The sequence below is a fragment of the Sinohyriopsis cumingii genome, chromosome 12 (assembly GCF_028554795.1).
Source record: "Sinohyriopsis cumingii isolate HCF-2022 chromosome 12, ASM2855479v2, whole genome shotgun sequence".
Taxonomy (NCBI): domain Eukaryota; kingdom Metazoa; phylum Mollusca; class Bivalvia; order Unionida; family Unionidae; genus Sinohyriopsis; species Sinohyriopsis cumingii.
The window spans coordinates 63,759,533-63,781,422 of NC_142972.1; the positions used below are offsets into that span (position 1 = coordinate 63,759,533).

General features: G+C 35.3%; 1 protein-coding gene across 3 annotated transcripts in view; it reads left to right on the forward strand.

Annotated features, from left to right (window-relative positions):
- The window catches only part of LOC149786591 (uncharacterized), a 95,083-nt gene that overhangs the window by 25,890 nt on the left and 47,303 nt on the right, over nucleotides 1-21,890 (forward strand). For 2 of the 3 annotated variants that reach the window (XM_089977091.1, XM_089977090.1), the window contains one exon: nucleotides 4,776-4,880. In XM_089977091.1, coding sequence (XP_089833217.1) covers nucleotides 4,776-4,880 — 105 coding nt within the window. Of the gene's footprint in view, nucleotides 1-2,614; nucleotides 2,674-4,775; nucleotides 4,881-21,890 lie in introns of all 3 variants that reach the window. The other variant, XM_089977092.1, reaches the window with a different exon arrangement.

Sequence of the window (21,890 nt, forward strand, 5' to 3'; positions counted from 1 at the left end):
AAACTTAGTTAACATTTAAACCACCCACTGCCAAGGGAAAATCCAAATTTTCAGCTAATTTACAAGGAGGGTATTTATTAAAAGTGTGAAGAAATGAACATCGAAAATTAAATTACGCAAGATAAACATTATTAGTTTGGGGTTAGTATGTATTAAGGTTGTAACTAGAACTTTATGTACGCATCTATTTTCAGAATACTGCATTTTAATTTCTTTATAAAAAAGAAACATATTGAATAGCAGCACAAAACGAAAGCACGTTTTGAAATTTATTTGAAATCCAAAACAACAAGAAAATCAGTAATAACAGACAATGTAACTTATTCACCAAACCGCACAAAAAAAGATATATGAACATAACATTGAACAACAAAAATCTTATGGATGACACAATAGAAAACCATAAATATATATCACAAATATATTTCAACCACATTTTAAATGACAATATTTGAGGAAGCACAAAAGCAAATGATGCAATTTTCATTTCTTAATCAACGATAAAAATATTGTATAATAAAAAGTGAGCCAATATGCATTTAAAGTGCACAAAGTTCTAAACTTATTCCACACTCCAATTCGCTAAAACTGGCAAAACGTAATAGTCACAAATTACAACAAAGTAAACGAATCACCCGCACAAAATACAACATAGATATCAATACAAAATCCTCCCAAAGTGTATGACATCAAGGAACAAAACACAAAATGACATCAAGGTAAACAGCATATGAAAACATAAACATACCTATAATCAAGCAACAAATACTCAAAAGCAAAGTCCAAAAAAAATAATAACGAAAGCCCTGAACAACAAACAACTAATAAATTAAATAGTACCCTTAAAAATAATACAAGTTGTACTAGCAAATATTGCAACACAATTAAAGCAAACTAACCACTGAAACATAAATATTATAAAAAGACATATCCTAAAGTCTAATATCCTGAAGTATATACCTGGAGACTTACCTTTCAAGTGGTAAACATGTTCCATATTGATAAATACAGTACAGCAAAATGAATGTTTAGACCTATTTATGCGAACGTATTACATTAATCTTCCATCATAAACTATATCAAACAACGAAATTACGAGCGCTATTCCTGAATATTCCAAACTCAGATTAATACAGATTAGACGAATTTCATACAAGGATTGTTGGTAAAAAAAACGGATAATAATTACATCTAACAAGATCAATGCAATACAGATGCATTAAATACATTATTAGATAGGACTCTTATAGTTGAAATAAATTGAGAGAAAAGAAGAAATTGAGGAGACAGTTAAGAAAGAAATACAAAGTCATGAGAGAAAGGACTTAATATGTGTTGCAACATCGATATACGACGTTTAAGTTTTGAAAAGGTTCGAATGTATGTTCAATAGAAAATATTCACAATATCAGACATATTAACTGTATAAACTAGATTTAATCCATCTCTTGATATATTGTACACATTGTTGACCATTATATTTATCTTGTGGAAAAGTAACGTTATTCCTAAATACCAAGTACAAGTATTCATATTTTATATAACTGTATGTATTTGTCATAGCTAGTCCCATTTTATCGCAATTTGAAAAAAAATAATTTTAAATTCACTGCATTATCTTTTGAAACTTGCATACAAAAGAAGGCATTTATGTTCAAACATGTAATGCGAAAATAATTGCAACTTGATTAAAGTTGTTATTCACGATTCATTAAGACATCCTTGCATGCAAATGGAGAATACAAACATGCTTAAAACCTGCTTAGTTATTAATGCAATAGGACAATTACATCAACGTTTGTAAAGAATCGAGTGATGATACAATCTGGAGTGTGACGTGAAAGAAACATCTAACAGCATATAAACTGTCACATCGAATTATATCAATATGCTCGCACCTCAAGTGATGCAATATATATATATATATATATATATATATATATATATATATATATATATATATATATATATATATATATATATATATATATATATATATATATATATATATATATATATATAACATATGTAAGATTATGTAACATTAATCACTTCAAAAGTTAATTATCTACGTAACTATCACCTCCTACAAACACTATTTATTGAAAGAAAATATAATACTACTATAACCCCACTGTATGTTAAATTGAAATAACTATTCACTTGACAAGCATATTAAGTTGCTAAGCAATGAAGGGTCCTAGGGCACAAAACACTGATTACGATGTTTACAAGTGCAAAGTGAAAATATTGATATGATGACCTTTATCTTCTAGGTACAAGGGAAGAATAAAATTAACATGATGCATTTATTTAAATTTGTATATGGTACAATGCAATTATGTTTCTAGCAGAGAAGTGATATGATGTTTCGCAACATATTATGATTTTTACGTATGCGTGTAGCCCAATGCCCCTTTATGCGAACTGATGCATATAATATATCGCGCTCCATTGCGTTGTCTTCAGTCGTTCCTATAGCTAATTATATGCTCTATGATAATATTATGCACTAAGACAATATTGTGATCGCTCCGAACTGAAGATGCACACAAAAGTATATGATCATTGTCTAGTATGCAATAAATTAGATATGCATTCTTTTCTTTATGAGGCTAGTTCGGTTGAATGCCCTGTATTTCTACCGTCATGATATGCTGAGTTGTTCCAGATGTAAGTCCAACTTGTTATCCACTAAACATTATATGAAAGGTAATATTTGTGCTTACGTATCCTCGCACAGTTGGAAGATGTTGTTGAAGCCAAATAATAATGTGCATACATGCATGCTGTTATCTACTCTACATTATTTCAACAGGGCCGCGCCTTCATGATTTACTCTAGAATATATATAATATGCACACATATTTTTAGGGTAATCTCATTATATCTCTGAATGTTTTGCCCTGACACTAGCCATGTATAATTGACATGCTAAATTGAGATTTATGTTTTTATTTGTTTCGTTTATTGCAAATGTTTGTGCATGCTTATATGTATACATTATACCATCCTGTTAAAATGTTGGCACTTCGTTTCATTTTGCTCTACCCATTCAGACAGAGGGGAAGATGGCATCCGCGTCCTGAGGACACCTTTCTTTGTCTTACAAATAGCAAATAATGAAAACATTGCGTACCTCCTTGTGCAAATTGTTAATTACCATGTTTTATATGCCGCATTGGAATAATATACAAGGATGCTTCAATGTCGGATACGTGAACTTAATAAAAAATCACATTAACGGAAAGCATCTGGTTTGTTTATTTATATTATTGACATTTAATTGTTTTAATGTATTTCTCTAACATTTTCCTAAATGCAAATATTCGTCTTAGACTGTCATTACAACATTTAACAATTATCATATACACATAGTATACAAAATCGATCTAAGACTAAATCGATGGGTCATTGTATTGTTGTTCTTGTGAAAAATGATCTTGTATTGAAAAAAGCAAGTTCATCATGAACCACATAACTCTTTAGTCTTCACATTAACACAGAAGTAGAGCCCATTTAACAGAATGCCCATTATCTTACGTCGATTCAAATACCTGTATAGACTTTTTGACTTAAAGCTCTTAAAAATTGAGGGCTAGCATTTCTTATCAGTCCATAAGTATCTCTCAAATATGTTTAATTTATTGGCAAACCAAACTAATGCTAGTAATTAAAAAGCTATTATCATATTTGCGAGAATGTAATATGTCATGAGAGATTAACCTTGGACTGTATACGCAACTGTTGGCGTCAAACAAGTTTTGGATACACCATGACGGTTCTAATTTCACATAAATACTAGCTCATCTCGATTCACAAGTTCATGCAATATTTGTTAACCATATTTAGCACTTTGGCTGATCTATTCCGCTTAACTGTTAAAAAGATGCGGAAAGAAATAGGGTTATTAAATCTTAAGAGACCTACATAGAGGCAGTATACAATAATTATTCACTAATTGTTTTTCTTAAACACTAATTCTGATTCTAGTTATTTCCACCATTGAGGGAACACAACGAATTTACTGTATAATGTGTATGCATGATACTATTAAATTGTCATAAATGTCAGTATAATAAACAACACAGTTATGAGCTTAAGGTGATAATGTTCTTTCAAAATGATTCACTGAACGCATATTGTCATTACAATCTCGTAGGAATCCTTCAGATCCTGAATCTAAATATTAAAGTACAGTTGTTTTCCATGGAATTATATAACTGATATACTATTAATCATATTACTTACTAAAATGGAAAATAAACATTGTCATATTTGCGAAACGGTATAGCAGCTCTTAAACAAAAAACATCGGAACATTTACCATGAAACTCTCGATTGCCTTACTATCAAAAGAAGTAATCTGGCATATGCAATGCAAGATCCTTCTGAGATATAATTATTTAATTTGTGCGAAGTTTTGTGTTCGTTGTTGGACAGCATTAATATGTGACCTAATTACACTTGAGTAATATAACACACATATGAACGTGTTTTGGTCACATGTAATTGTTGAGGGCATACAATTATTGAAAACATATAAGTACAGAAGTCTTAAATGTAATAGTCTGGCGCAACATTGGATTGTAACATTTTAATTGATACATCATTCTGATAGCACAGTTAGTCATACATTTGTTATTCGCATAGTTGTAAGAGAATAGTTGACTTATAAAACAGAGGTATGTTCTTCAAGAGGTGGCAAATCATAATATCAGACCATGAATGCACATGTTAACAACTATGTTTTTTATTTTTTCGGGTTTTTGTAGGAGCAAGGACGCTTGATGGATGACACGTGTCTACAGAATCAGTACGAACTTGAACACGGGAGTGATGTTATAGAGGAATGCTTGGAAAATGTGATACTTACAGAGGTCAAACAATAGCAGTAGTACACCTTTGAAATATAATGCATGATGTATATATTAGAAATTAATGACTTTCGACCTAAATAGACACAATTCTCAATCTGCATGTATGATATTGATACTATGCTGTTCTCCTTTTGATCACACACTATTTCATAAATAAATATTAAAAGGGTAAATTATACATATTACTTCCCAAAGGTACTGCAACAGCTTTTTTCTACTGCTTTGGCTCGTTTACAAACAGGGAAACGCCATTGGTTTAAGCTAACACGTCTGCAAATAGATATTTGTCCAGGTTTGAGGACATATTATTAGAGTATGCTTACATCAGGGAACGGTTGGGGGAAGCAGTCCAATTTCATAATGCAACATTAATATTGATCCGTACATTTGTATAGGTTAGCTAAACAAAACCATTGAATTTATGGTAGTGTTGGTACTTTTGTATAGTGACTGCTTTTAAAATATCCGCTAAACATACAGAAGAAAAGAGTATTCTATATTTATTTTATACGCACCTACAATTCATGAATAGTATTCTGAAATAATAGGAAATTCTTAAAAATTTACATTTCATTTACAATAGTGTTGTCCGTTAAAATGTTCTTTGAATATTGCACATAACTACATGATCGGTGTAAGCAAGCAAATGTTCCTTTGCAATATCCGCACAGAGGAGCTTAGATTATAGTTTGATAGAGATGTAGGAACTTATTTAGAAAAGCTGAGATATATTGTGTTAATCACGGAAGACGTATTTTTCCCATATTATACTCTACATGTTTGAATATCAACGAAACTTGATTTTTTCACACCCTCAAATAGAAATAATCGGTAATTTTTGTGTAGTACATTGACAAACAAACACCCATAGTCTAACAACAGTCATACATACTATTACTTCGAAGTGAATTAGTATATATTACTTTAATCTGACATTATCAAAAAGTGTCTCACTTTGTCTTATGACACTTGTATACAGTACTAAAATATGCAATAGTAAATGAGAGCAATTAAGTATTTCAGATGTAAGGATATATATCTTTGGCTTTGGATAAATATGGGAAGTTCGTTTATAAATCAAGAGCCTCGGTTTTTAATACAGCTCGTATTTTTATCACATCTGTTAAACCTGTTGGTTAGTTTTAATAAAACAAGTAAGATATGATCGGATATATTAATATTCCTTTTTACGATTGAAATTGACTGGGACTATCACATATTACACGTTTTTAAAAGGAAAATCAATTCAGTTAAGTAAAATAAAAAATTAAACTTTTTAACACTGAACTAGAATTCTCATTGGTTAAAATGCTCAATGTATGAATACAGTTTTTGAAAGGCTTTTTATAACTTTATGATGGACAGTTGTGTAAGTTTCAAGATTTGTACGCATAACATCCACATTGTTTTATTTTCCTTCAGAACAAAACAACTATAAGAATAATCGCTTGGATGGAATCTATTTATGTTTGAAAAGGTACTCCAGCTGCTATTCTATGTGTTATGCGGCCATTAACCATGTAATTATTATTCCCTTAGTTACGTTTTACTTGATTTTGGCGCAAATGAACTGTGCTATATTACAAAGCATTTAAAGTAAAGACTGTATGTGATAAGAATGTAACCTCTCTTAAGTTGAATAATATTATTGCGACGTTAAATAAAGCAATAAGCCACTCTGAAAATGACAGGATGCATTTAATATGATATTTAATTATTGCAAATTCGATCGGTGTATGTTGGCTCCGGCTGAAGGAGTGCTCTAAGCGCTCTGTGTGAAATGTCACGGACATATCATCTCTGTCTGGGTGTGTACGTGTCTCATGCGCCGCGCACGTGGGTGTGTGACAAATATTGCCAGTAACGTACCGTGGGTCATTTGATGTTTCTGGCGATTCCACGGGAACTTCCTCTATCAAATATAGTAGCTGCCTCTCATGTGCTGAGGAATGGCATAACAAACGATAACATGCAACTAACGTCTGTCAGCACAGCTGTTGATAATTATCTCGTGAAGTCCAGACGATGGCATGAGATTCCAATTCCAAAGTTCCCGGTTAAATGATAAGGAACTACTTCATGTGTATTCTCCCAATTCACCGCGAGATCATCAAAGAATCTTCCATTTTCGCAAAAACCTTAGTCAAGAAATGTTCACGCCTCACAATTTGTAATTTAACACTATCCAATGAACCAACTCATCAACGTGATACGTTTCTACAAGACTACATAGTTCTATGACTGCCCGTTACATATAGAAATGCAGGGACCGAGCCGTATTATAAATCGTATATAACAACAAGATCAAGGAAAGATACCTTCGATATATTTTCAAACTGAGTGTTTAGTATTTGTGTTTGTAGAAGCATAACATTACTCCAATTACAAGACCTAAACATCTGAACCGAAGGACAGGCTAACAGGTAATTTATTACATATTCATAGCATGTAGGCCTGTTAACATCCCTGACGTTAACATAAATGAAATCATATATGAAAAGTGAATAGGGCCATCTGCTTTAAATATCACATCAATTTAAAAATGAATCTTGAAGTTGATATAATAGTAAAAGACTTTTATAAAAACCTTAATTGTTGACTAATGTGTGGGGCCATATTGTCATTCATCCCACCCTATCCTCAACCTTTTAAAATCTATAAACATAGCAAAATGTACAAAATATTACACTCCGAATAAATATTTTTACAATACAAACACGACAGGAGTTTGATCCAACACAACACTGACTGATCAATATTCCAGATGCTATGAAACTTGCCAATGTCTGCGATAAGAAATAAAGTACAAGGTATGTTGAATTTAAAAAAATGAGGACGGAGAGATCGTGAAAGGCTATGAACAAACACGTGTATAAAAGTTGTTCGCTTATAGTTTCAACATATTTAATTGGCAATATATGATATAATGCTATGAGGTAGAAGTTCAAGTAACTTAACTGGTCACTGATAATTATATTAATTATACATTATACACTTATTTTAGTATATTTCAACATGATAAAGGAGTATTAAATATGACTATTGAAAAATGATTGGAAGGAGAGGGTGACAGCTTCGCTAACCAATGTTCCGATGTGTTAACCCTATCTAAACCTAAGCTTATCGAACATATATTTCTGTGCGTAGGGTCTATGAATTTCATTGGATGCAGCGGCAAGATACCCCATCAAATAAAGACATATCTTTCAAATTTGAACAATGTGCCTAAATGATGAAGAAAAGGTGAGAAAACAATTATAATGGACTGATAGATAAGCACTTTTCCAGTGCTGGTCCGTGTTTGCACAAATATCGTTCACTCAAATACACCTGTAATGGCTTCCCTTGGTACATATTCATCTTTCTGTGTTAAACTTACAAAGTCATCATATTAAGTCAGTGGCCAACCGATTGTTGCCCATACAGAATGTTTGTCATAAATTAAAAATGGAGATCAACAATATTGAACTATGTACAATAAATTACATATATTAGGATAGAGTTCACTAATTTGAAAAATATGGATGTGACAGGAAATGAAATGTTTGTCTTTATTTATTGAAAATACTTCTACACGTGTTAAAATGCATCTATCAATAAGTTTTGCAAGACAGCTAAGTGTTAACATTGTTCTATAATACGCATTTTCACACATATCAACGGTGACAGTTTCTACGTAATACGAAATTTAATTTCATGTAACAATATATTAAGACAAGCTTATAATGGTGCCGCCAAAACCTGGCTGATGCCGTTACGTAATCACAAATATATCATATAGCGGCATGAATATATTTGTTATTATCTTCCGTTTTACAGTCTGCAATTTTATTCAACAAGTATCGTAGAAGCCTTAAGTAAAATTGGGAGGGGTATATCGATATCATCATCAGGTGAAGTCGAAGTAAACTATTCAGTTCTAAAGTCAGTATTTTTTTATATTGTTGATTCGAAAAGAAACATTCTTACTTCTTCAATTATGCGTGTGGCGGGGTAGAATATACTTTTCCAAGATGCGTTTAGATCTTGTCTCTCGCAATTGGAAAGATACACATCAAGAATATCCACATACTGATACTTAAATTGTTTTACTAGTTTGAAATTATTTAAATGGACTGACTGTCCATGATTAAAAGCACCGTTGTGTTTTCTGTATCCCGTTCTTACAGTTATACCTAATTGAGAATGAAATGACGGCTTATCGGTTGGGCAATTTGTTCCAATTTTACAGCGAGTACATCAACTTGAGATTTCTGATAGTATGTTGGAAAACGTACTGAATTCTTTGAATATGCTAAGATAAGCTTAGATTTAAAACCAAACGCCGCTTGTATAGGCCCCTTTGCAATTCAAAATCCTATTTGACACCGATTGCTATATCAGAAACATTACAGTCACTGCTTTCTCTGTAAATTTGTCGTTAGCAGCTGCGTGGCACTCACAAGGATCATGACCAATAATAAGAGTGTTGTATGGTTTATGATCTGCATTATTAGATGCATTTTTAATAAACGTCATTGTTGGGCCACCTGTTCTCGTCTAATGATCGCTGTATCTGGCAAGTCCAATAGTTGTTGTAACAAATTCAACGTTGTCAATAATTGATTCGTTTACCTGTCCGTTAATTAAATAATTTGCACTGTTAAACAACCCAAAATACCAGTTTTGAAAAATCCCATTTGAACATTACAACCGTTGCTAGCATCATTGGTTTGTGTATGTTTTCAATCAATTCATCATAAATGCCTCACATCGCAGAAAAAATCTAGACGTGTCATGCACTTGCAGGTTAATTTTGATTGATTTAGATCTCTGGCCGAGTATAAGTGATACTGTAAATATAGTTTTCATCGATCCACTAACACAGGCTCATCCGAGTCTTATACAAAATCTGATTAGCCTTTCTTTATACGTTGTTAAGTTTTTTAGTACAACTCACATCTTCAACATTGTTTGATTCCTCATCGCCACACTTACAGTTAATGAATCTTGGAATCGTTATTGAGTGGCTTCATTAATAAACCATTATTGAAAAACATACTCGTCATTTTGATGAGTGTCTCCCACGAGATAATATATTGCTGGTTACCTAGCCATAATGGTATTAAAGGTAACGAAAAAGCTGATCGCGCTGCTAAAATGGCCCTTACTTTAGAACCATCTGATTTTAAAATACCGTACACTGATTTTAAACCTTGTATCAGAAAGTTCTTACGTCAGAAGTGGCAGGCATCATGGAATGATGCTGTAAATAACAAACTTCATGCAATCAAGCCAACTCTAGGAGAATGGACTCCTTCCTACAGAACCATCCGTAGGGAGGAGATAGTCATTGCAAGAATCTGCATTGGTCATACTCATATCACCCACTCCCACATACTAAAAGGTGAAGACCCACCAGAGTGCGTTTCTTGTAATGAACCATTCACTGTCAAGCACTTTATGATAGAGTGCTTTGACCTGCAACCTACTCGCGATCGTTATTACATTGTGCATGACATGAAAGAACATTTTTATACTATAAACATCACTCGTATTATAGAGTTCCTGAAAGCCGTAAATATTTACTCTAAACTCTGACTTTTATGCTATCACCTTGTGCAGTTTTATGCAATATATATACCATCCCATTTTAATACCTTTTCATCTTTTTTCATTAACATAGAATATTTACATCTCCCGTTGATCGGGAGGCTTTATTTTGCACCGTTACCATCTTACCGTTTTTAATTTCAACCATTTGTTCTTTTATATCGCTGGTCGATATAGGACCTTTTAAATTTTTTTAAAAGATTATACAAATAACATTTTGTTTGGCGCTAAATAGCCTAACAGTGCTGTTGCGCCGTTAAAAATCAATCAATCAAACAATCAATCATTAATAATGTTACTAACCACTGGAGGAATATATTCATTGGACGGTAATTGAAATGTTTTTTTATGGTCCTCGAATCACTAATACATGTATAACCTCTCCAAATGATTGAGCCGCCATTGAAACCCAGTTGATTCATCCGATCCACTTAAGTACTTGTGATTTTCTGAACAAGTTTCACTGCACTTGTTTAGCTGTTGGCCAAATAATTTTGGTGCACCTTTAAATAATCTACGAACAACATTGCCTGGACCAGTTACACAATATTTTGTGTTAACGTGTTGTATCATCAATATTGCAGAGCATATATTAATAGCACGCACCTCTTGATATACAATAATGTAATTATCACGTGTCATCCGATTAATGGTGTTGATGGCGTAATTGATATCAAAGCAACATTTTCCATTGTAGACGAAAACAGAAGCATCATTTGACTTAGAACATCTAAGCCTTTTATCATACTACTACTGACAGCGTCGCAAGTTTAACTGATCATTTCTGTTGACGTATGTTTACAATATTACTCATAATATGATAGCCCGCGCATAAATATGGCTTGACATCTGATACTTCCTTAAGACAAATTAAAACTTAACGTATTGACCACCCTGCAGATTATACTGAGGTGATGAGACAGAGTGGATTTATCGGCACGTATGGAAATTTTAGAGTAATTGCTGCGAACCAAATTGATTCTGCGTCAAATATTTACTTGATCGATTTAATGTATGCGCCTGTATGACGTTCAATATTATTCCGAGTGGCACCAGTGTCTGTTGAAAACATATCAAAATTATTTGCTGGAAGACTACCAAGCGATGGTGACCGGATATTAGGCTAAGTCGTACTAATCTTTTAGCTACGCTATTGTGATCAGAAGTCAGTGTGATTCACCGGCATGCAATCAAGGTCATACGATATTCTGGTTTTCTTGATGAGGTTGTAATCATCGATATAACACTCTGGTTTGTATGCATAATAGCTGTTTCAGATTATCTAGAATATGGCGATGACATAGTACACCACCAATATAAACATAACTCGCCCACTGCTTCTGAAGCGAATGCAATTTTGTGATGGTACTGAGCAAGATGTTCAGGATCAGGCTAACCAAGTAAATGTCTTGGTTCATAAATATACGAATGCCATCAGAACTCCACGACCGTCAAAATGTATTGTACATAGCAAAAAATAGCAAGTGCAAGTGTATTAGAAAGTTAGCAAACGTTATCATGAAATTTAAACAACCCAAAGCTGTGGACGAAATTTACAAGATGTTTGACATTATTTGGTTGATATGACAGCCTGACAAAATTCATGCTGGTACAATATTCAGTGATGTTTGGACAATCAAAATACTTGCGCAAGTTGAGGTCCATCTGTCACCGTATTAGCCCTTTCGCGGATACAGTTACATAGCAACACCAAACTTGGTACCACTAAGGTCAGTTATAAATTTGAATTATTTGTATAAATAAATATGTTTCAAAGAAAGAAACCATTATGTTGGCGTTATATCAGGTGTGCGACAACCAAGAGAAAACCGGCGACACATGGATAAACTCTTTTTTAGTGATATCATGTTTCCTGAGCAGGTTACCACAGGCACACTGAATAAGTGTGAAACACTTAACCCAGCTATCGATGAGAATTTACTCACGTGTAACAATGATCCATGATCACCACTTATGAATTCTGATTCATTTGTTGTTGCTGAGTGAAAGGAAAATAAGCATACTTGATATCGCATTAGGTACGAATACAGTATCTTGCTCATCTATTTAATGGACGCACTAAACACTAACATACTAACATAACAGTGTTCCCTGATTGTATTTAACACCCAAGAACTGCTCACCAGCCATGCCTTTACTGCGGTAGTATAAGTGAAAAACAACAAAGTACAATCATGCCATAACCTGGTAAAATCAGTCAAACATACCGTAGTACAAAGACAGATGAAAGTCCCGTATATCATATACAAGGATTATAAATCCAAGAATATTTCAGTGGATAGCTCTGCTAAAACAAACGCTAATGCGCCTGATATCGATCGAATTGTGTAAATTGCTGAACAAATTTCATGCTGGTTATATTGCCGTGATACGATGTGATGGTAAAACCAGACAAGCCAGTTAATATCTGGCCACGGTTCTAGGTATCTAAACGCAGCTGTGGTGATTCTCAGATCGATTTAAATTAAAGTAAAATGGATTTCACCGCAGCACAATTTCCAGCACGCATATTTATGACTAGTAATAACAGCTACTCACTGCAGGATTTGAGACGAACCTTTCGCTGACAAAGAGCAACATCCTTCCATCGACAATGATCAAAGCCTATCCTACTGTGTAATTAAATAGCCCGGTTCCAAAGTTCGTGATCACTATCACATCGCTGGTGCTCAAAGAAAAGCTGCAGACATTGCATGTAACTTGCAGTTGAGAATATACCCCGACAAAAACAAATTTGCTTCATAAGCTATGTATGATATCAACTTAGTAATGCAATTAGTAGCCACGGCATCAACCACTGATAAGCGTAATCCCCATCAACATGACAAGAATGTATGAAGATTGAAATAACTTAAGATCATTAATTTGGTACAGTTTATGCTTTTCTCCATGGGCAAGTTGTCAAGCTGTCTGACGGCGGAAAACTTCAAAATAAATTGCTGCTACTCTCCAACCAATACAGACATTGTGATGAAAAATGTTGTGTGAATTCCTACGATTATATAAACGAATTGGACAAATTTTATGAAACTCAGTTGCAACCGATCGAAGAGTTGTATTCATCGCTGCTGCTTCAATGTATTTCAGAAGAAAATTACAAACAAGAAAAGCACGTTTGGGCAATACTCGAGTGCAACAATCTTGGTAACTGTATATGCATTCGAATGTGTTCTGCTTGAAGATATATTTCAGAAATATTTTGGCACTGACATAGACCTGTACAACCTCGATCCTGTCGATGCCGGGTATGGGTTCGCGTGTATTGCTGCTTAAAACCAAACTCGAGCTGTAATTACTTACAGACATTGTTCTGTATATATCCATCAAACGATCAATTCGTGTTGGTATATCCAAGTCAAGTCACATATTCGCTCGAGCCAACAACAAAACATGGATGGATGTGACTCCGCTGACCCAGCAGTCACATCATGTACCAAGATAAAACATAATCCGTATGAAGTGGCCATTTTGCAACTACGTCCGCTTAGTGAATTTCATTGATCCGTCCTGCGTACATTGATATACAAAATCACGTTCACGATCATAACATCAGGAGTGACCAAGGACAATTCTTTAAAATTGCTCTTGAATATCTCGAGCGATTCTGCGAGGCACACAACGATCATTCGCAAGCACTTGAAGCGCTGCTAGTATCACGTACATGATTGTCACCGTATCAGTGCTCGATCGTTGATGACTCTGGCCGCAAATACACTGAATGCACTGAATTTGTGTTACCTTTTAGGACCAAACACAACTGTGAACTGCAGATGGGAAATATCATTTGCACTTGTGATTGAAAATGTGTGTGACCATGATCGAGTGTTTGGACTCGCCAGAAAGCCTAGATGGCCCCATACATTCAGATGGATATGGTCCTCTAAAATGACTTAGAGATGGACTAATTTTACAGACTCAGAAGCATTACTGTGTTTGGGAAAGACATGGATAGTCTGTGTAAACTTTTCCGAGTATGTATTGTCCGCGACATTATCCATCATTAACTTGGAAGGACCATCACAGACCCGGCCTTTGAATAAAAAAAATGAATTGTGTAACTGGTCCAGGCAATGTTGTTCGTAGATTATTTAAAGGTGCACCAAAATTATTTGGCCAACAGCTAAACAAGTGGCAGTGAAAGTTGTTCAGAGAATCACAAGTACGTAAGTGGATCGGATGAATCAACTGGGCAATCAAGTCATTAATCAGATCCACATGTATAATTAGATGCTTTGTAAGCAACATCATCTGGGTAACATACATCATCGATGTGGTTGATAGGTGTTTCACCAGTCTTGGGTGGTTATTATAATGACACCTTTTATCAGGTCTAAATTAGTTATATCTGGGATCATGATTTTCACAGGGTATTACACTCTGTACTGTCTCTTGTGATTTTTCTAATGCAAAATCGTCTGTCCTTGCAATCGTGAAACATTTTGTAAAATATTGAACACACGTTCGCGTATTCGATTCACGTTCATTACGTGTTTGAACTCGATTTGGATTTGCGTTATGTATTTTGTCGTGACATTGCACACGTTATAGAGACATGATCATATTATATCACAGACAATAATTAAATGGCATCACGAAAAAAGAAAATTCTCAGATACTCTTGGCAAGAGAAAAGATTTACCCACCATTGACTTTCTGCACAAACAACACCTAAAGGCGTCAGACGTGATGACTAGACAACGTTTTCAAACTCATTTCGTGCACTAATACTTAGCCCTGCTTGATCAGGTAAAGCACAGGTAAAGCACAATTGTTTCTGAATATGTTTGAACGTCATTGCGATAGATTATACCTGAGATAGGTTGTACATCGTTGCGGCATTGGCATCGGCATCGGCATAGGCATCGGCTAATGATCAACCGTGCTATAATATTTTTAAAGATATTATAAACGTTGTTGAGTAACAAGATACCGTTGCGAAGTGGGATCAACGCTTCCAATGATTTATTTTCTATCATCGTATAATAATCCACCAATAATACTTGAATGCAAACAAAAATAATAGTGTTCTTGAAAATCAAATTAATCATTTACAAATATTTTTATGAGGTCGGTATGAAAACACATACCTATTTGACTCAACGATACGCACATGTACCAAATGTGTTCATTGACAAATGACACATGCTAATACTATTTCGTAGCACTGACACGTATGATCTTGGAAATATTCAATGGATTTGGTCTGCCGCTGACCACATATTGGATGAATTTTGTGATGTGTTTGTACTTATTATCGGACTCGTATAATTCTTTCATTATTGATTAGAATGGAACTTGCAATCGAGTGGGTAAATATCGAACTGGTTTGGGTGCGCCAATTTAACAATTAAAAACCAATCATATAACAAGTTTATGGCAGTTATAACATAGAAAATGGAAAGCGACACCGCGAAGCTGCTTACCAACAACTAGATTTGATTTACGTTGTGATAGAAGCCTCCAAAAATGTCAAAGATATGCTACAGTCCGGACAAAGTGCACTATTACATACCATGGCGGGGTGTGAACAAACATATGGATGAACATGTTCAAGATATTCATGATATATGAGAAACCGCTTATTAGTCATGAATCAATTGGGACTGTCGGTGTGCTAAGTGAAATCAATGTTTCATTGTAGCAGGTGTTTGTAAAAACAACCCAAAGCGTGACTTTGATGATCATTATTTCACCCACAAAGCGAGAATTCAATTATGACGTTTTATGCACCACTGACGGTTGGTGACTCTATTACAGTTAGCATAATATGAGATCCCAACCGTTTTTTTGATCTGCCCACTAACCATTCATTTATGTTTATAGCCGACACTGGTGCGTAGTGGCATACTAATTAATTTCTCTATTCGCGTACGACATATAATACATCAATGAAGACATTTGGCGATGCACTTCACTTTTAACTAACAAAGACTCTAACATTAATATAAATGTCCATGAGATCACACACACGTCTTTCATCGCCATATAGTCTCAGACGAATGCGGTTGAACACTCCGGCACCTGTGTATTTGAAATGATATAATAATTGGTTGTTTCATATTCGCATTTCCCTTGTGGATGAAGAGGGACAAGTTGTAGATTTGCCAGGATGAATCTTGACAAAGCAACTGCACTTTAGAGATCAACCTGAAATTTTACAATAACAATAATGACTAGTGCTTGGATGTGCAAACAAAAGATTGTGTACATGTGAAAATTACAAATTATAGAACTGGGATTATTTGCGAGCGCACCAAAAGCATCTACAACCTGATGATCGCGCGTTGTTACCGTCGCTAAGCAAGATGCAATGCCAGTTGCAAATAGTTGCTAAACGTGCTGCTGTGGATCGATTGGAACAACTGGGTTCGTAGGCATCTCAGTAGCTTTTTTTTGAATACGGCGATTAAATACCAAAAGGCATTTCAGTTACATAATCATCGACAGAATCAATGCTTACTGCAGCTAGTGAAATCGTTAACGAGGACACTTAGCAGAGATACTCAGAATCAACGATTAATACTCTGGCAATATTGATTGGATTTAGACGTGGGTGGCAAAGCCGTCAAGAAACTAATTAGTATATAAGTGCAAACATGACATTTCCATATGTGTCAGTTGATTAATATATGTCTTCCATGATTTGACATGGGTGTGCCTGTGTTAATGGATGAAATCATAGAGATTTCTGGTCTTCATCATACCAGGCAAGAGATCACAATCAATTAAAAATGGCATTGCAAGTACAAGATACATCCAAGTTTCTCCTTCCATGTGAGTCATTTTTGGCAATTGACGGAAAACTGGTACAAGCCGACGTCGCCGGTTACCCGCCCAATGCTAAAGTGGGATTTGTTATCAACGATACCATGACAGTGCCACAATAAATATCGGACTTGCCAGTTATACCGATGATTGTTCTTAAGAATAAACCCAACGAGTGTTATGTGGGTGTAGTGCTGCTAGTAAATATGTTTCCAACGCTGACTTTGTTGATGCCTGTGTAATCCCCTTCATTAGGCTTGTTATCATTTCATGCAGCCGGGAACCACTTCAACGCTGCATATCCTAAGAACACTCACACTAAAACAGCTATTGCATGACAGATGAATTGTCAAATAAGTACCCAACATGGTCAAAATGAATGAAAACTATGTATGTCAAAATGCAATTAAAGATAATGGTCAAAAACGTAGCAAAATTATATTTGACACCTTGGAAGTGACCGAAAACTATCTGCGGTTTAACGGTAATCAAGAACCTTATGAAGAAATTCGCTGAAATACACCGAAGCAACTCCTCATATTGCATGATCAGGTGACCATCTGTAATCGTAAATGTACCGACATAATACATTAACGCTGGTCTGCAAATATCCAAATAAGACTTTCGTTTGTTGTTCCCGATTAGCTGCTTTTCAGTAGAACACTAGTAGTTTTTCAGACTGTCATTGATATGCACTTTCATGCAGATGTATGATGGTAATAACGGATGTTATGCTATGATAATTTCTGACAATCCACTGATGTTTGCGGGTGATGGTGGCCGAATGAGAGCGATCGATGCATCTTTGGAATATTCACAATTGTAAACCTGTGACGTATTTGAATATTAAATCCCTACCACGAACCGATATTCGATCTTAATGATACTCAACTAGAGAAAATAAAATACGCAATCAAAATAAATTGTGGGGTCACGCTAAAACTTTCTCACGCAACATTAACTGCAAATGTTCCTGTGTAGTTAACTCAAACACAGCTGGCTCAGTTTAATGCGTCGATGTACAAAACAAAACCATCAGTGAAACTAAAAGTATCCAAGTTTGAGGTCCAACAAGTTCAAAAAACAGGTTGAATATTTCTGTTCCTTGCAATGATTCTAAGCATTGTTGGTAACCACGGTTCCAGAAGTTGCAAAAACAGCAGTATTAGTGGCTCTAAGAATCGCATTAAGAACGGCTTTAACAAACGTGGTAGGTGACCTTATCAAAAGAGAAAGAGGTCTTCTTTTACCAGAACCAGGTCGTTGAATATTCTCCGACAATCCCTGAAGATCGCTCCGTTATTTACTAACGATGTCAAAATCAGCCGAACATTTTCGTTGTGCGTTACGCGAAATGAAATTACATCGATGATGCCATGCACACGCGAAACCGGTATTGTTAATCTGAATTCTTCAATAGGCCATGTCACTCACCGGGTCACATCCATGGTAACACATCAACATAATTTGTAGTTTGACACGTATGAACCTGCAGCACCTGTTGATGTTGTTAATCAAGGTAAATAACCGTTGTTCATTCGACTATGCCAGTATAAACACGGTTGGATAGACTGATATGCGTTGCAGTGTTGCATGGACTGGGGCGTTCACCAACACGTCAGAACACTTTGATTTTACATTATAGTACTTGTACTATCACACAACAATGTCAATTAAAATTTATGGATGTTACTCAGCTCAGCGTCACGATGCTGATGTAGATATTAGGTGATTAGCCACCAAGGCAGATTTGTATCAATGTCCAAGTCGTATTGTTGTTGGTATCAAGTCAGATGAAATTTTGATCACACTTTCAAATTTAAAACGTTACATGGTGACAATCGGAAAATTACTGTCAAGCCAAAAATTGACTTTGTATGTGGTACCGAACATGGCCGAGTTTACCAAAATCGATGGAATTAGAGACAAGTATAAGTCGGTTGCTTTATCGAAAACTGTGCTGGTGATACTAATTAAGCAACAAAACTATACGTGGATCAGCAAATCGCTGACAAACAATGAACATCGCGGATAGTAACTTCATGAAAGTATATGTAGGTGATATTAATCAAGAAATGAGTGAAAGAAACTAATGTAAAATCCTTAAGTAAATAGGTGCGTCCTTTTCACATGTATTCTGAACATTCTTTTGACAGACCTAAAGTTATTCTCAACCAGATACATCATGGAACTGTTCAGGACAGGGAGGTCATATTCTTCCATTTTTGAGTTGTTGCCGCGCGTATATCTTTATACATTCATATCGATGTCGGTGATCAATTCAAACTCGATTTTGGTCTTCGACATCAAAGCATCCCACGCTATCCCTGGTGGTGAGATGTAATGTGCACAATATAGATTATGGTTGTGCATGGCAGTGTTACAAAATTGATCAAGCACATCAGTGATCAGCAACACGTCGGTGCGCATATACAGATCGCGATAGTCGCCCATAGTTTTTTAATCAAATCCAGATCAAACTGATACCTTCTCGATAAAAGTATTTATAAAACGCTTCGCAACTGAGTTTCAATATATTTGTCCCAGGCACTCGTTTACTCGTATACTCGTACAGACACACCTTTTCTGGTCAGAAGGTCTGTGCTGCTTGGACCATATGGACTAGACATTGTCCTATTCTCCCAATTTTGATTGCTCATTACCCTTTCCAATGACGAATTTATGAACTGCATATTTCCATATTGTGGGCGATCTATCATGTCGGTGAGTTAGATGCTCTGGTTACTTCTTGCATCATTAAGTGCTTTCATACCCACCCAATTTATGAAACTTCAGAGATATTTGTTTTCGTTAGATAAATTATCATTGTTATCAGGCGTCATAATTATCAACGCTGTTGTCCAATACAGTTTGCGTTAATCTCCAGTAATTTAAGGAATGCCTTAACTTAGTTCCTGCTAAGTTACAAAATCGAGATGGCTGTTGATCAACTATTTATGTTGTTGGGCTGTTTGCTTTGGCGTTCACTTGAGGAATGAGACATTTGACACTTAAGATAAGAACATTCATCTTTCGCTGCACCACAGTAAATTAGAGAATGTTTCAACTTGTTCACTGACTCCAGCACAGTATAATGCATGCTCTGGGATCACTAGTTCAGTGCTATATACATACACGCGTGCAACATCTGCATGGACACTTCTGACGTTCGTGCTTCCCGTGTTGTTTAAGCAACCAAATAAGACTATTTATTCATTGGTAGTGCGTTTTCCATTTCTGAACCAAACATACCGCTCATCAACGACAACTCATAATGTTACTCAACCAGGGTGAAGTCGTTTAAGTTTGATCCGTGTGGACTGGGTAAGCTGCAAGGAAATTCAATTTTAACCAGGTGCTGCCCCTCGAATCATGTCTTAGTTGTCACTAGCTCGATCTAACTCTTTCTCTATTGCCCATTCAATTGCATATTCTGGTGGTGGTACGTAACTGGACTAACGAATCCTTTGGTATGGTGAAAAATGCACTTAGACTTAAATACATCAATTGATGGTCCATTCTGATCCTGCAATGGTGTATTTCTCCAACGCCTAAAAAGTTCGTTCAATACTTGTCTCAATTTTATAAATCATGGTGCTGGTATCGTTATGGTTCAGAATTGTACTGGCACCGCTGTGAGTCCACATTATCGTCATTTAAAGCCCATTCTTACCGCAACGAAGCGACGTAAAAGAATGCGTATTGAGGATGATATCAGCTTTAACTCCAGAGTGGCCGAACGATTTTGACACAAATGTTATTATAGGGATCATATTTATTAGCAGCTGTAATACGCTTGTATGTGGGTGGAATAATTCACAAGGGATGTTCTAACTCATTTCTACCCGTATAAATCTTAATTTCACTTAAATGTTATTGATGTCCTAGATCATGAACTTGTTCAGCAGATGCAGTAGCAACAACGTATATGTAAGACGATTTAGTTCATCGCGACTACGGAGTTTGCCAACGTCAACATGGCAACGATTTTGTTTACGCGTGTCTATTATCTAAAGTACGTCAGCCTTTATTGCACCACTTGGTATTTTTATATTACACTGACATCCATATTGTTTAGTTATTGTATTATTGCTTTTTTTCCATTAACAACCGGTGGTGGATTTGTAACCGGCATTGTATTCGGTGTAAATATGGGTCTCAATAATTCAAATATGTCGGCTATTTGCATTCAACTTGGTATTTTGTTCCATGCTGTCGTGCGATTTGACTCAGATCCGGCGCGGTATGCATGATCACATAGAGGAAACCTACTCTAAATAAAATTTCCGTCAAAAACGAAGTTTAGTTTTTGCATTGAAGCAGGATTGGACACTGCAAGTTGCTTTAATCCAAGCAATTAAATCATTTCTTTGTTTGGCATTGTTACATTCACGAACAGATCCACAGGGCTATCAGAGGTGACTGTGTGATTTCACTCCAGTGCCTGATGTAAGACATTGTCCAGCGCCTGGGCCAATACGTAACTACAATATTTGTGTTACAATATTATTCGTGGCATGTTCTGACGCAGAGTTCACATTTTCCAAATCATACACCTTTGCATGTTCGAGTCCGAATGACATTGAGCTTATAAAAAATATGGAAGTTGATATAATTGAACATATTAACATG